Source organism: Mustelus asterias, unplaced genomic scaffold (assembly GCF_964213995.1).
Source record: "Mustelus asterias unplaced genomic scaffold, sMusAst1.hap1.1 HAP1_SCAFFOLD_287, whole genome shotgun sequence".
Lineage (NCBI taxonomy): Eukaryota > Metazoa > Chordata > Chondrichthyes > Carcharhiniformes > Triakidae > Mustelus > Mustelus asterias.
Window position 1 is genome coordinate 410947 of NW_027590252.1, and position 14665 is coordinate 425611.

General features: G+C 51.1%; 1 protein-coding gene across 1 annotated transcript in view; it reads left to right on the forward strand.

Moving 5' to 3' along the window:
* The window catches only part of LOC144486085 (MAM domain-containing glycosylphosphatidylinositol anchor protein 1-like), a gene marked incomplete at its 3' end in the record, with an annotated part of 298296 nt that overhangs the window by 226253 nt on the left and 57378 nt on the right, over nt 1-14665 (forward strand). The window contains 2 exon segments of the mRNA XM_078204195.1: nt 12731-12886; nt 14344-14505. Coding sequence (XP_078060321.1) covers nt 12731-12886; nt 14344-14505 — 318 coding nt within the window.

Below are 14665 nucleotides of genomic sequence, written 5' to 3' on the forward strand. Positions count from 1 at the left end.
GTCTTAGCTATGAGGAGAGATTGGGTAGACTGGGGTTGTTCTCCTTGGAAAGACGGAGAATGAGGGGAGATCTAATAGAGGTGTACAAGATTATGAAGGGTATAGATAGGGTGAACAGTGGGAAGCTTTTTCCCAGGTGGGAGGTGACGATCCCGAGGGGTCACGGGCTCAAGCTGAGAGGGGCGAAGTATAACTCAGATATCAGAGGGACGTTTTTTACACAGAGGGTGGTGGGGGCCTGGAATGCGCTGCCAAGTAGGGTGGTGGAGGCAGGCACGCTGACATCGTTTAAGACTTACCTGGATAGTCACATGAGCAGCCTGGGAATGGAGGGATACAAACGATTGGTCTAGTTGGACCAAGGAGCGGCACAGGCTTGGAGGGCCGAAGGGCCTGTTTCCTGTGCTGTACTGTTCTTTGTTCTTTGTTCTTTGAGGCCATGGAACCTTTACAGATTAAAGGGGAGGAGGTGCTCGCTGTCTTGAGGCAAATCAGAGTGGATAAATCCCCAGGACCGGACAGGGTATTCCCACGGACCTTGAGGGAAGCTAGTGTTGAACTTGCAGGGGCCCTGGCAGACATATTTAAAATGTCAGTATTCACGGGGGAGGTGCCGGATGATTGGAGGGTGGCTCATGTTGTTCCGTTGTTTAAAAAAGGTTCCAAAAGAAATCCGGGAAATTATAGGCCAGTAAGTTTGACGTCGGTGGTGGTCAAGTTATTGGAAGGTGTGATAAGGGATAGGATCTACAAATATTTGGATAGACAGGCACTTATTAGGGAGAGTCAACATGGCTTTGTGCGTGGTAGGTCATGTTTGACCAATCTATTAGAGTTTTTCGAGGAGGTTACCAGGAAAGTGGATGAAGGGAAGGTGGTGGATGTTGTCTACCTGGATTTCAGCAAGGCCTTTGACAAGGTCCCTCATGGGAGGTTAGTTAGGAAGGTTCAGTCGCTAGGTATACATGGGGAGGTAGTAAATTGGATTAGACACTGGCTCAATGGAAGAAGCCAGAGAGTGGTTGTGGAGGATTGCTTCTCTGAGTGGAGGCCTGTGACTAGTGGTGTGCCACAGGGATCGGTGTTGGGTCCATTGTTGTTTGTCATCTATATCAATGATCTGGATGATAATGTGGTAAATTGGATCAGCAAGTTTGCTGATGATACAAAGATTGGAGGTGTAGTGGACAGTGAGGAAGGTTTTCAAAGCTTGCAGAGGGATTTGGACCAACTAGAAAAATGGGCTGAAAAATGGCAAATGGAATTTAACGCAGACAAGTGTGAGATATTGCACATTGGAAGGACAAACCAAAGAAGAACGTACAGGGTAAATGGTGGGACTCTGAAGAGTGCAGTTGAACAGAGGGATCTGGGAATACAGGTACAGAATTCCCTAAAAGTGACGTCACAGGTGGATAGGGTCGTAAAGAGTGCCTTTGGTACATTGGCCTTTATAAATCGGAGTATCGAGTATAAAAGTTGGAGTGTTATGGTAAGGTTATATAAGGCATTGGTGAGGCCGAATTTGGAGTATTGTGTACAGTTTTGGTCACCTAGTTACAGGAAGGATGTAAATAAGATTGAAAGAGTGCAGAGAAGGTTCACAAGGATGTTGCCGGGACTTGAGAAGCTGAGTTAGAGAGAGAGATTGAATAGGTTGGGACTTTATTCCCTGGAGCGTAGAAGATTGAGGGGAGATTTGATAGAGGTGTATAAGATTTTGATGGGTATAGATAGAGTGAATGCAAGCAGGCTTTTTCCGCTGAGGCTCGGGGAGAAAAAAACCAGAGGGCATGGGTTAAGGGTGAAAGGAGAAAAGTTTAAAGGGAATATTAGGGGGGGCTTCTTCACGCAGAGAGTGGTGGGAGTGTGGAATGAGCTGCCGGATAAAGTGGTAAATGCGGGGTCACTTTTAACATTCAAGAAAAACTTGGACGGGTTCATGGATGAGAGGGGTGTGGAGGGACATGGTCCAAGTGCAGGTCAGTGGGACTAGGCATAAAATGGTTCGGCACAGACAAGAAGGGCCAAAAGGCCTGTTTCTGAGCTGTAATTTTCTATGGTTCTATGGTTCTTCCATCCATCTGTGTAAATCGTAAACAATTGCGGTCCCAACACTGATCCCTGAGGCACACCACTAGTCACTGATCGCCAACCAGAAAACACCCATTTACCCCCACTCTTTGCTTTCTGTTAGTTAACCAATCCTCTATCCATGCTAATACATTACCTGTAACACCGTGCACCTTTATCTTATGGAGCAGTCTTTAGTGTGGCACCTTAATCATAGAATAATAGAAACCCTCCAGTGCAGAAGGAGGCCATTCGGCCCATCGAGTCTGCACCGACCACAATCCCACCCAGGCCCTACCCCCACATATTTACCCGCTAATCCCTCTAACCTATGCATCTTAGGATTCTAAGGGGTAATTTTTAACCTGGCCAATCAACCTAACCTGCACATCTTTGGAGTGTGGGAGGAAACCGGAGCACCCGGAGGAAACCCACGCAGACACGAGGAGAATGTGCAAACTCCACACAGACAGTGACCCGAGCCGGGAATCAAACCCGGGACCCTGGAGCTGTGAAGCAGCAGTGCTAACCACTGCGCTACCGTGCCGCCCTTGTCAAATGCCTTCTGGAAATCCAGATACACCACATCCACAGGTTCCCCATTGTCCACTGCACATGTAATGTTCTCAAAGAATTCCACCAAATTAGTCAAACATGACCTTCCCTTCATGAACCCATGCTGTGTCTTCCCAATGGGACAATTTATATCCAGATGTCTCGCTATTTCTTCCTTGATGATAGATTCAAACATTTTCCCTACTACAGAAGTTAAGCTAACCGGCCTATAGTTACCTGCCTTTTGTCTCCCTCCTTTTTTAAACAGTGGAGTCACATTTGCTGTTTTCCAATCTGCGGGAACCACCCCAGAGTCCAGCGAATTTTGGTAAATTACCACGAGTGTATTTGCTATTTCTCCCGCCATCTCTTTTAGTATCCTCGATCACTCCCAGGCACTCTGGATCACTCTGGATCACTCTCATTCACGACCGGTCACTCTGGATCACTCACAGTCTCCTTTGGTCACTCTCATAGAACATAGAACATAGAAAGCCACAGCACAAACAGGCCCTTCGGCCCACAAGTTGCGCTGATCATATTCCCACCTCCAGGCCTATCTGTAGCCCTCAATCCCATTAAATCCCATGTACTCATCCAGAAGTCTCTTAAAAGACCCCAACGAGTTTGCCTCCACCACCACCGACGTCAGCCGATTCCACTCACCCACCACCCTCTGAGTGAAAAACTTACCCCTGACATCTCCTCTGTACCTACCCCCCAGCACCTTAAACCTGTGTCCTCTCGTAGCAACCATTTCAGCCCTTGGAAATAGCCTCTGAGAGTCTACCCTATCCAGACCTCTCAACATCTTGTAAACCTCTATCAGGTCACCTCTCATCCTTCGTCTCTCCAGGGAGAAGAGACCAAGCTCCCTCAACCTATCCTCATAAGGCATGCCCCCCAATCCAGGCAACATCCTTGTAAATCTCCTCTGCACCCTTTCAATGGCTTCAACATCTTTCCTGTAATGAGGTGACCAGAACTGCGCGCAGTACTCCAAGTGGGGTCTAACCAGGGTCCTATAAAGCTGCAGCATTATCTCCCGACTCCTAAACTTAATCCCTCGATTAATGAAGGCTAGTACGCCGTACGCCTTCTTGACCGCATCCTCCACCTGCGAGGCCGATTTAAGAGTCCTATGGACCCGGACCCCAAGGTCCTTCTGATCCTCTACACTGCTAAGAATGGTACCCTTCATATTATACTGCTGCTTCATCCCATTGGATCTGCCAAAATGGATCACCACACACTTATCCGGGTTGAAGTCCATCTGCCACTTCTCCGCCCAGTCTTGCATTCTATCTATGTCTCGCTGCAACTTCTGACATCCCTCCAAACTATCCACAACACCACCTACCTTGGTGTCGTCAGCAAACTTACCAACCCATCCCTCCACTTCCTCATCCAGGTCATTTATGAAAATGACAAACAGCAAGGGTCCCAGAACAGATCCTGGGGCACTCCACTGGTCACTGACCTCCATGCAGAGAAAGACCCCTCCACAGCCACTCTCTGCCTTCTGCAGGCAAGCCAGTTCTGGATCCACAAGGCAACAGCCCCTTGGATCCCATGCCCTCTCACTTTCTCAAGAAGTCTTGCATGGGGGACCTTATCGAACGCCTTGCTGAAGTCCATATAGACCACATCCACCGCTCTTCCTTCGTCAATGTGTTTGGTCACATTTTCAAAGAACTCAACCAGGCTCGTAAGGCACGACCTGCCCTTGACAAAGCCGTGCTGACTACTTTTGATCATACTAAACTTCTCTAGATGATCATAAATCCTGTCTCTCAGGATCCTCTCCATCAACTTACCAACCACTGAGGTTAGACTCACCGGTCGGTAATTTCCCGGGCTGTCCCTGTTCCCTTTCTTGAATATAGGGACCACATCTGCAATCCTCCAATCCTCCGGAACCTCTCCCGTCTCCATCGACGATGCAAAGATCATCGCCAAAGGCTCCGCAATCTCCTCCCTCGCCTCCCACAGTAACCTGGGGTACATCCCATCCGGTCCCGGCGACTTACCAACCTTGATGCCATTCAATAGTTCCAACACATCCTCTTTCTTTATGTCCACATGCTCGATCCTTTCTGTCCACCGCAAACCAGCAGTACAACCACCCAGATCCCTTTCCACCGTGAATACCGAGGTAAAGTATTCATTAAGCGCCTCCGCCATTTCTAACGGTTCCGCACAAACTTTTCCCCCTTCACCTTTTAAGGGTCCTATGCCTTCACATCTCATCCTTTTACTCTTGACATATTTGTAGAAAGCCTTGGGATTCTCCTTAATCTTACCCGCCAAGGTCTTCTCATGACCCCTTCTCGCTCTCCTAATTTCCTTCTTAAGCTCCTTCCTACATCCCGTATACTCCTCTAAATCCTTAACACCTCCTAGCTCTCTGAACCTTCTGTACGCCTCTCTTTTCCTATTCACTCTCAGTTCTTCTCGATCATTCTGGGTCATTCTCGGTTATGGCCAGTCACTCTGGATCACTCACGGTTTCCTTTGATCACTCTCAGTCACTCTCGGTCACCCTGGTTCACTCCCGGTCACTCTCAGTCTTTCAGAGTCACTCTCGATTTCCCCCGGCCACTCCCAGTCACTCGGGGTCACTCCTGGTCACTTCCAGCCACTCACGGTCATACACGGTCACTCTGGGTCACTCCTGGTTACTCTCATCTCTCCCAGTCACTCTGGGGTCACTCCCGGTCACTCTCAATCACTCCCACTCACTCCCACTCACTCTGGTCACTCCCAATTACTCTGCGTCACTCTTGGTCACTCTTGGTCACACTCGGTCACTCTTAGCCACTCTCGATCACTCTGAGTCACTCTCGGTTACCCCCAGTCACTCAGGGTCACTTTGGGTCACCCCCAGTCACTCTTGGTCACTCTGGGTCACTCTGGGTTACTCTGGGTTACTCCCGGTCAGTCCCAGTCACTCCTGGTCACTCTCTGTCACTCCCGGTCACACCCGGTCAATGCTGGTCACTCTGGGTCACTCCTGGTCAATCTCGGTCACTCTGGTTCACTCTGGATCACTCTTGGACATTCCTGGTCACTCTGGGTCACTCACAGTCACTCCTGGTTACTATCGGTCACTCCCGATCACTCTGGGTCACTGCCGGCCACTCTGGGTCACTGCCGGCCACTCCGGGTCACTGCTGGCCACTCTGGGTCACTGCCGGCCACTCTGGGTCACTCCCGATCACTCTGGGTCACTGCCGCCCACTCTGGGTGACTCCCGATCACTCTGGGTCACTGCCGGCCACTCTGGGTCACTGCCGGCCACTCTGGGTCACTGCCGGCCACTCTGGGGCACTCCCGATCACTCTGGGTCACTGCTGGCCACTCTGGGTCACTGCCGGCCACTCTGGGTCACTCCCGATCACTCTGGGTCACTGCCGGCCACTCTGGGTCACTGCCGGCCACTCTGGGTCACTGCCGGCCACTCCGGGTCACTCAGTCACTCTTGGTTAGTCTGGGTCACTCTGTGTCACTCTGGCTCACTCCAGGTCACTCGTGGTCATTCCTGGTCACCCTTGGTCACTCCTGGTCATTCCCAGTCACTTCCAGTCACTCTTAGTCTCTCCCAGTCATTCTCGGTCACTCCCAGTCACTCTCGGTAACTCTCAGTCACTCTCGGTCAATCTGGGTCACTGTGGGTCACTGTGGGTCATTTTGTGTCACTCCTGGCCACTCAATGTCCCTCAGTGGTCATTCCCAGTCACTCTGCATCATTCTGCATCAGTCCCGGTCACCCTTGGTCACTCCCGGTCACTGTGGCCACCCTTGGTCACTCCCGGTCACTCCTGGTCACCCCTGGTCATTCTGAGTCACTCCCAGTCACTCAGTGTCCCTCTGTGGTCATGTCCGGTCATTCTGGGTCACTCCCAGTCATCCCCGGTCACTCCCAGTCACTCCCAGTCACTCCCGGTCACTCCCGGTCACTCTGGGTCATCCCCGGTCACTCTGGGTCATCCCCAGTCACTCCTGGTCACTCTGGGTCATCCCCAGTCATCACCGGTCACTCTGGCTCATCCCCGGTCACTCCGGGTCATCACCAGTCACTCCCGGTCACTCTGGGTCACCCCCAGTCACGCCAGGTCACCCCCGGTCACCACCGGTCACTCCCGGTCACTCAGGGTCACTCCTGGTCACCACTGGTCACTCCCTGCCACTCCCTGCCACTCCGTGTCACTCTGGTCACTCTCTGTCACTCTCTGTCAATCACGGTCACTCTGGGTTAACCTGGGTCACTCCCAGTCACTGCCAGTCACTCTGGGTTACTGTCAGTCACTCGTGGTTACTTGGGGTCACTCCTGGTCATTTCTTTTCGCTCCTGGTCACTCTCAGTCACTCCAGATGACTCTGGGTCTCTCCAGGTCACTGTGTCACTCCCGGTCACTCTGGGTCACTGCCAGCCACTCCTGGTCACTCTCGGTCATTGCTGGTTACTCGGTGTCACTCTTGGTCAATCCCGGTCACTTTGGGTCACTGTCAGTCATTCTTGGTTGCTCTTGGTCACTCTGAATCATTCCGGTCAATCTGGGTCACTCCCAGTCACTCTCATTATGGATCACTCTCGGCCACTCGCGGTCATACACGGTCACTCTTGGTCACTCTGGGTCACTCCCGGTCACTCTCGCCACTCCTGGTCACTCTGGGGTCACTCCTGGTGACTTTGAGTCACTCTCGGTCACTTTTGGTCACTCTGGGGTCACTCCCGGTCACTCCTGGTAACTCCTGGTCACTCTCAATCACTCCTGGTTACTCCTGGTCACTCCCAGTTACTCTGCGTCACTCTTGGTCACTGGTCAGTCTTGGTCACTCTGTCACTCTTGGTCATTTTTGGACATTCCTGGTCACTCAGGGTCACTCACAGTCACTCCCAATTACTATCGGTAACTCCCGATCACTCTGGGTCACTCCTGGTCACTCTGGGTCACTGCCGGCCACTCTGGGTTACTGCCGGCCACTCCTGGTCACTCAGTCACTCCTGGTCACTCTGGGTCACTCCCGGTCACTCTTGATCACTCTGGGTCACTCTTGATCACTCTGGGTCATTCACAGTCACTTCTGGTCACTCTCGGTCACTCCCAGTCATTTGTGGTCACTCCCGGTCACCCCCAGTCACTCCCGGTCACTCTCAGTCACTCTCGGTAACTCTCAGTCACTCTCAGTCATTCCCAGTCACTCTGGGTCACTCCAAGTCACTCCCAGTCACCTCCGGTCACTCCTGGTCACTCCTGGTGACTCGCAGTCACTGTGGGTCAACCCCGGTCACTCCGGGTCATCCCCAGTCACTCCCGGTCACTCTGGGTCACCCCCGATCACTCTGTGTCACTCTGTGTCACTCTGTGTGACTCCCGGTCACTCCCGGTCACTCCTGATTACTCTGGGTCACTCTTGATCACTCTGGGTCATTCTCAGTCACTTCTGGTCACTCTTGGCCACTCCCAGTCATTCATGGTCACTCCCGGTCACTCTCAGTCACTCTTGGTCACTCTTAAAACATAGAAGAAATACAGCACAAATAGGCCCTTCGGCCCACAAGTTGCGCCGGTCATGTCCCTACCTACCTAGGCCTATATATAGGCTTACCTATAACCCTCAATCCTATTAAGTCCCATGTACTCATCCACAAGTCTCTTAAAAGACCCTATCGAGTTTGCCTCCACCACCACTGACGGCAGCCGATTCCACTCACCCACCACCCTCTGAGTGAAAAACTTACCCCTGACATCTCCTCTGTACCTACTCCCCAGCACCTTAAACCTGTGTCCTCTCGTAGCAGCCATTTCAGCCCTGGGAAAAAGCCTCTGAGAATCCACCCGATCTATACCACTCAACATCTTGTACAGCTCTATCAGGTCACCTCTCATCCTTCATCTCTCCAAGGAGAAAAGACCGAGTTCCCTCAGCCTATCCTCATAAGGCATGCCAACCAATCCAGGCAACATCCTTGTAAATCTTCTCTGCACACTTTCAATCATTTCCACATCCCTCCTATAGTGAGGCGACCAGAACTGAGCACAGTACTCCAAGTGGGGTCTGACGAGGGTCTTATATAGCTGCATCATTATCTCCCGACTCCGAAACTCAATCCCTCGATTGATAAAGGCCAGCACACCATACACCTTCTTAACCACCTCCTCCACCTGCGGGGCCGATTAAAGAGTCCTATGGACCCAGACCCCAAGGTCCTTCTGATCCTCTACACTGCTAAGAGTCTTACCCTTGATATTATACTCCTTCATCCCATTTGACCTGCCAAAATGGACCACGACACATTTATTCGGGTTGAAGTCCATCTGCCACTTCTCCGCCCAGTCTTGCATCCTATCTGTGTCACGCTGCAGCTTCTGACATCCCTCCAGACTATCCACAACACCACCAACCTTCGTGTCGTCGGCAAACTTACCAACCCATCCCTCCACTTCCTCATCCAGGTCATTTATGAAAATGACAAACAGCAAGGGTCCCAGAACAGATTCCTGGGGCACACCACTGGTGACCGACCTCAATTCAGAAAAAGACCCGTTTACAACCACTCTCAGCCTTCTGCAGGCAAGCCAGTTCTGGATCCACAAGGCAACAGCCCCTTGGATCCCATGCCCTCTCACTTTCTCGAGAAGTCTTGCATGGGGGAACCTTATCGAACGCCTTGCTGAAGTCCATATAAACCACATCTACCGCTTTCCCTTCATCAATGTGTTGAGTCACATTTTCAAAGAACTCCACCAGGCTCGTAAGGCATGATTTGCCTTTGACAAAGCCATGCTGACTACTTTTGAACATAAGAACATAAGAAATAGGAGCAGGAGTAGACCATCTAGCCCCTTGAGCCTGCCCCGCCATTCAACAAGATCATGGCTGATCTGAAGTGGATCAGTTCCACTTACCCGCCTGATCCCTATAACCCCTAATTCCCTTACCAATCAGGAATCCATCTATCCGTGATTTAAACATATTCAACGAGGTAGCCTCCACTACTTCAGTGGTCAGAGAATTCCAGAGATTCACCACCCTCTGAGAGGAGAAGTTCCTCCTCAACTCTGTCCTAAACTGACCCCCCTTTATTTTGAGGCTGTGCCCTCTAGTTCTGGTTTCCTTTCTAAGTGGAAAGAATCTCTCCACCTCTACCCTGTCCAGCCCCTTCATTATCTCATAGGTCTCTATAAGATCCCCCCTCAGCCTTCTAAATTCCAATGAGTACAAACCCAATCTGCTCAGTCTCCCCTCATAATCAACACTAAAGCATACTAAACTTCTCTAAATGTTCATAAATCCTGTCCCTCAGGATCTTCTCCATCAACTTACCAACCACTGAGGTTAGACTCAACGGTCGGTAATTTCCTGGGCTATCCCTGTTCCCTTTCTTGAATATAGGAACCACATCCGCAATACTCCAATAGAACATAGAACATAGAACATAGAACATTACAGCGCAGAACAGGCCCTTCGGCCCACGATGTTGCACCGACCAGTTAAAAAAAAACTGTGACCCTCCAACCTAAACCAATTTCTTTTCGTCCATGAACCTATCTACGGATCTCTTAAACGCCCCCAAACTAGGCGCATTTACAACTGATGCTGGCAGGGCATTCCAATCCCTCACCACCCTCTGGGTAAAGAACCTACCCCTGACATCGGTTCTATAACTACCCCCCCTCAATTTAAAGCCATGCCCCCTCGTGCTGGATTTCTCCATCAGAGGAAAAAGGCTATCACTATCCACCCTATCTAAACCTCTAATCATCTTATATGTTTCAATAAGATCCCCTCTTAGCCGCCGCCTTTCCAGCGAAAACAATCCCAAATCCCTCAGCCTCTCCTCATAGGATCTCCCCTCCATACCAGGCAACATCCTGGTAAACCTCCTCTGCACCCTCTCCAAAGCCTCCACATCCTTCCTGTAATGTGGGGACCAGAACTGCACACAGTACTCCAAGTGCGGCCGCACCAGAGTTGTGTACAGTTGCAACATAACGCTACGACTCCTAAATTCAATCCCCCTACCAATAAACGCCAAGACACCATATGCCTTCTTAACAACCTTATCTACTTGATTCCCAACTTTCAGGGATCTATGCACACATACACCTAGATCCCTCTGCTCCTCCACACTATTCAAAGTCCTCCCGTTAGCCCTATACTCAACACATCTGTTATTCCTACCAAAGTGAATTACCTCACACTTCTCCGCATTAAACTCCATCCGCCACCTCTCGGCCCAACTTTGCAACCTGTCTAAGTCTTCCTGCAAACTATGACACCCTTCCTCACTGTCTACCACACCACCGACTTTGGTGTCATCAGCAAATTTGCTAATCCACCCAACTATACCCTCATCCAGATCATTAATAAATATTACAAACAGCAGTGGCCCCAAAACAGATCCCTGAGGTACACCACTTGTAACCGCACTCCATGATGAATATTTACTATCAACCACCACCCTCTGTTTCCTATCCGCTAGCCAATTCCTGATCCAATTTCCTAGATCACCCCCAATCCCATACATCTGCATTTTCTGCAGAAGCCTACCATGGTGAACCTTATCAAACGCCTTACTAAAATCCATATATACCACGTCCACTGCCTTGCCCCCATCCACCTCCTTGGTCACTTTCTCAAAAAACTCAATAAGGTTAGTAAGGCACGACCTACCTGCCACAAAACCATGCTGACTATCACCTATCAATTCATTACTCTCCAAATAACTATAAATCCTATCCCTTATAATTTTTTCCAACATCTTGCCGACAACAGAAGTGAGACTCACCGGTCTATAATTCCCGGGGAAGTCTCTGTTCCCCTTCTTAAACAATGGGACAACATTCGCTAACCTCCAATCTTCTGGTACTATACCAGAGGCCAACGACGACCTGAAGATCAGAGCCAGAGGCTCTGCAATCACTTCTCTTGCCTCCCAGAGAATCCTTGGATAAATCCCATCCGGAACCTCTCCCGTCTCCATCGACGACGCAATGATCATTGCCCGAGGCTCTGCAATCTCTTCCCTCACCTCCCACAGTAACCTGGGGTACATCCCATCCGGACCCGGCGACTTATCTATCTTGATGCTCTTCAAAATTTCCAACACATCCTCTTTCTTAATGTCCACATACTCAATCTTTTCAGTCCGCCTCAATGCTGGAGTACAACCACCCAGGTCTTTTTCCACCGTGAATACCGAGGTAAAATATTCATTAAGCACCTCTGCTATTTCTTCCGGTTCTGTACAGACTTTCTCACCTTCACATTTTATAGGCCCTATTCCTTCACATCTCATCCTTTTACTCTTCACATATTTATAGAACGCCTTAGGGTTCTCCTTAATCTTACCTGCCAAGGCCTTCTCGTGACCCCTTCTGGCTCTCCTAATTTCCTTCTTTAGTCCCTTCCTACAAGCCATATACTCATCTAGATCCCTATCTTCGCCAAGCTCTCTGAGCCTTTTGTACGCTTTCCTTTTCTTCGCGACCCGGTTCAGCGCAGCTTTCGTGCACCACGGTTCCCGTAACCTACCAACACCTCCCTGTCTCATCAGAACGTTGTCCTGTAGAACTCTAGACAGACATTCCTTGAAAATCTGCCACCTTACTTCGGTACTTTTCCTCGAGAATGCCTCCTTCTAATTTGCGCCTCTTATCTCCTGCCTGGAATCTCTAATCTCCTCTTGGTCACTCTCAGTAACTCTCAGTCACTCCCGGTCACTCCTGGTCACTCAGTGTCACTCTGTGTCATTCCCGGTCACTCTGGGTCACTCCGAGTCACTCCCGGTCACTTAGTGTCACTCCTGGTCACTCAGTGTCACTCTGTGTCATTCCCGGTCACTCCGGGTCACTCCGAGTCACTCCCAGTCACTCCCAGTCACCCCAGTCACTCCTGGTCACTCCTGGTCACTCCCAGTCACTGGGGGTCACTCCTGGTCACTCAGTGTCACTTTGTGTCATTCCGGTCACTCTGGGTCACTCCGAGTCACTCCCAGTCATCCCGGTCACTCCTGGTCACTCCCAGTCACTGTGGGTCACTCCTGGTCACTCTGGGTCATCCCGGTCACCCTCGGTCACTCTGTTTTTTCCAGGTGATCTGACCTGTGGTTTTGAAGATGAACAAATCTGTGGATTTACGCAGGATACACGGGACGATTTTGATTGGACGAGAGAGAATAATGTGACTCAGAATCCGAAAAACACTCCCAACACCGGACCGCGATTCGACAACAGCGGCAAGAGGACCGGTAACGGATCCCGGCGGGGGGGGGGGGGGGGGGGCGATTCCCGGGGGATTCCCGGGGGATTCCCGGGGGACCCCCTGTGGTGTTATGATGGTTTCTCTGAGGGGGTCTGTATGGGATCTGTCTGGGGGTTTGTCTGGATGTCTGAGTGTATCTGTCTGCGTGTCTGTCTGGGTGTCTAGGGGTGTCTGCCTGCACGTCTTTCTGTGTATCTGCCTGGGTGTCTGTCTGGAGGTGTCTGTCTGGGTTCCTGTCTGGGTGCCTGTAAGGATGTCTGTCTGGTTGTCTGTCTGGTGTCTGGATGTCTGTCTGGGTGTCTGCCTGGTGTCTGTCTGGAGGTGTCTGTCTGCCTGCACATCTTTCTGCATATCTGTCTGGAGTCGTCTGTCTGGAGTCGTCTGTCTGGAGTCGTCTGTCTGGAGTCGTCTGTCTGGAGTCGTCTGTCTGGAGTCGTCTGTCTGGAGTCGTCTGTCTGGAGTCGTCTGTCTGGAGTCGTCTGTCTGGAGGCGTCTGTCTGGATGCCTGTAAGGATGTCTGTCTGTGTGTCTGTCTGGTGTCTGGATGTCTGCGTGGTGTCTGCCTGGTGTCTGCCTGGTGTCTGTCTGGTGTCTGTCTGGAGGCGTCTGTCTGCCTCCACGTCTTTCTGCATATCTGTCTGGGTGTCTGTCTGGAGGCGTCTGTCTGGAGGCATGTGTCTGGGTTTCTGTCTGGATGCCATAAGGATGCCTGTCTGGGTGTCTGTCTAGGTGTCTGTCTGTCTGGTGTCTGTCTGCATGTCTGTCTGGTGTCTGTCTGGTGTCTGGATGCCTGCCTGGTGTCTGCCTGGTGTCTGTCTGGAGGCATCTGTCTGGAGGCATCTGTCTGGAGGCATCTGTCTGGAGGTGTCTGTCTGCGTTTCTGTCTGGGTGCCTGTAAGGATGTCTGTCTGGGGGTCTGTCTGGATGTCTGTCTGGTGTCTGTCTGGTGTCTGGATGTCCGTCTGGTGTCCGTCTGGTATCTGCCTGGTGTCTGTCTGGAGGCGTGTGTCTGCCTGCACGTCTTTCTGCATATCTGTCTGGAGGCGTCTGTCTGGAGGCGTCTGTCTGGGTTTCTGTCTGGGTGCTGTAAGGATGTCTGCCTGGGGGTCTCTCTGGGTGTCTGTGTGTCTGTCTGGCTGTCTGTCTGTCTGGTGTCTGTGTGAATGTCTGTCTGGTGTCTGGATGTCTGTCTGGTGTCTCTGGTGTCTGTCTGGTGACTGTTTAGTGTCTGTCTGGTGTCTGTCTGGATGTCTGTCTGGTGTCTGGGTGTCTGTCTGGTGTCTGGGTGTCTGCCTGGTGTCTGGGTGTCTGCCTGGTGTCTGTCTGGTGATTGTCTAGTGACTGTTTAGTGTCTGTCTGGTGTCTGGGTGTCTGTCTGGTGTCTGTCAGGATGTCTGTCTGGTGTCCAGTATTTCTGCTCCTGATAACTCTTTCTCCCGGCAGGTTATTACATGTTCATTGAGGCGTCCAACCCTCGCCTGCCTGGGGACAAAGCTCGCTTGCTCAGTCCTCCCTACAACGTGACCAAGACAGTCAAGTTCGGAACCAGACGCACCGTCCCCTTCTGTGTAAACTTCTTCTATCACATGTATGGGAAACATGTCGGTGAGTAAACCCCCGCATACCAGCAAAACCATCCCCCATTCCATCACAAGCCCTCCCCCATCCCAGCTGATCAGCTGCTGAAGCCCTCACACACAGCGCCATTCCCCCAATTCTATTCCAGTTCACAGTCCTCTTCCTGTCTCCAATCTGCTCCCACTTT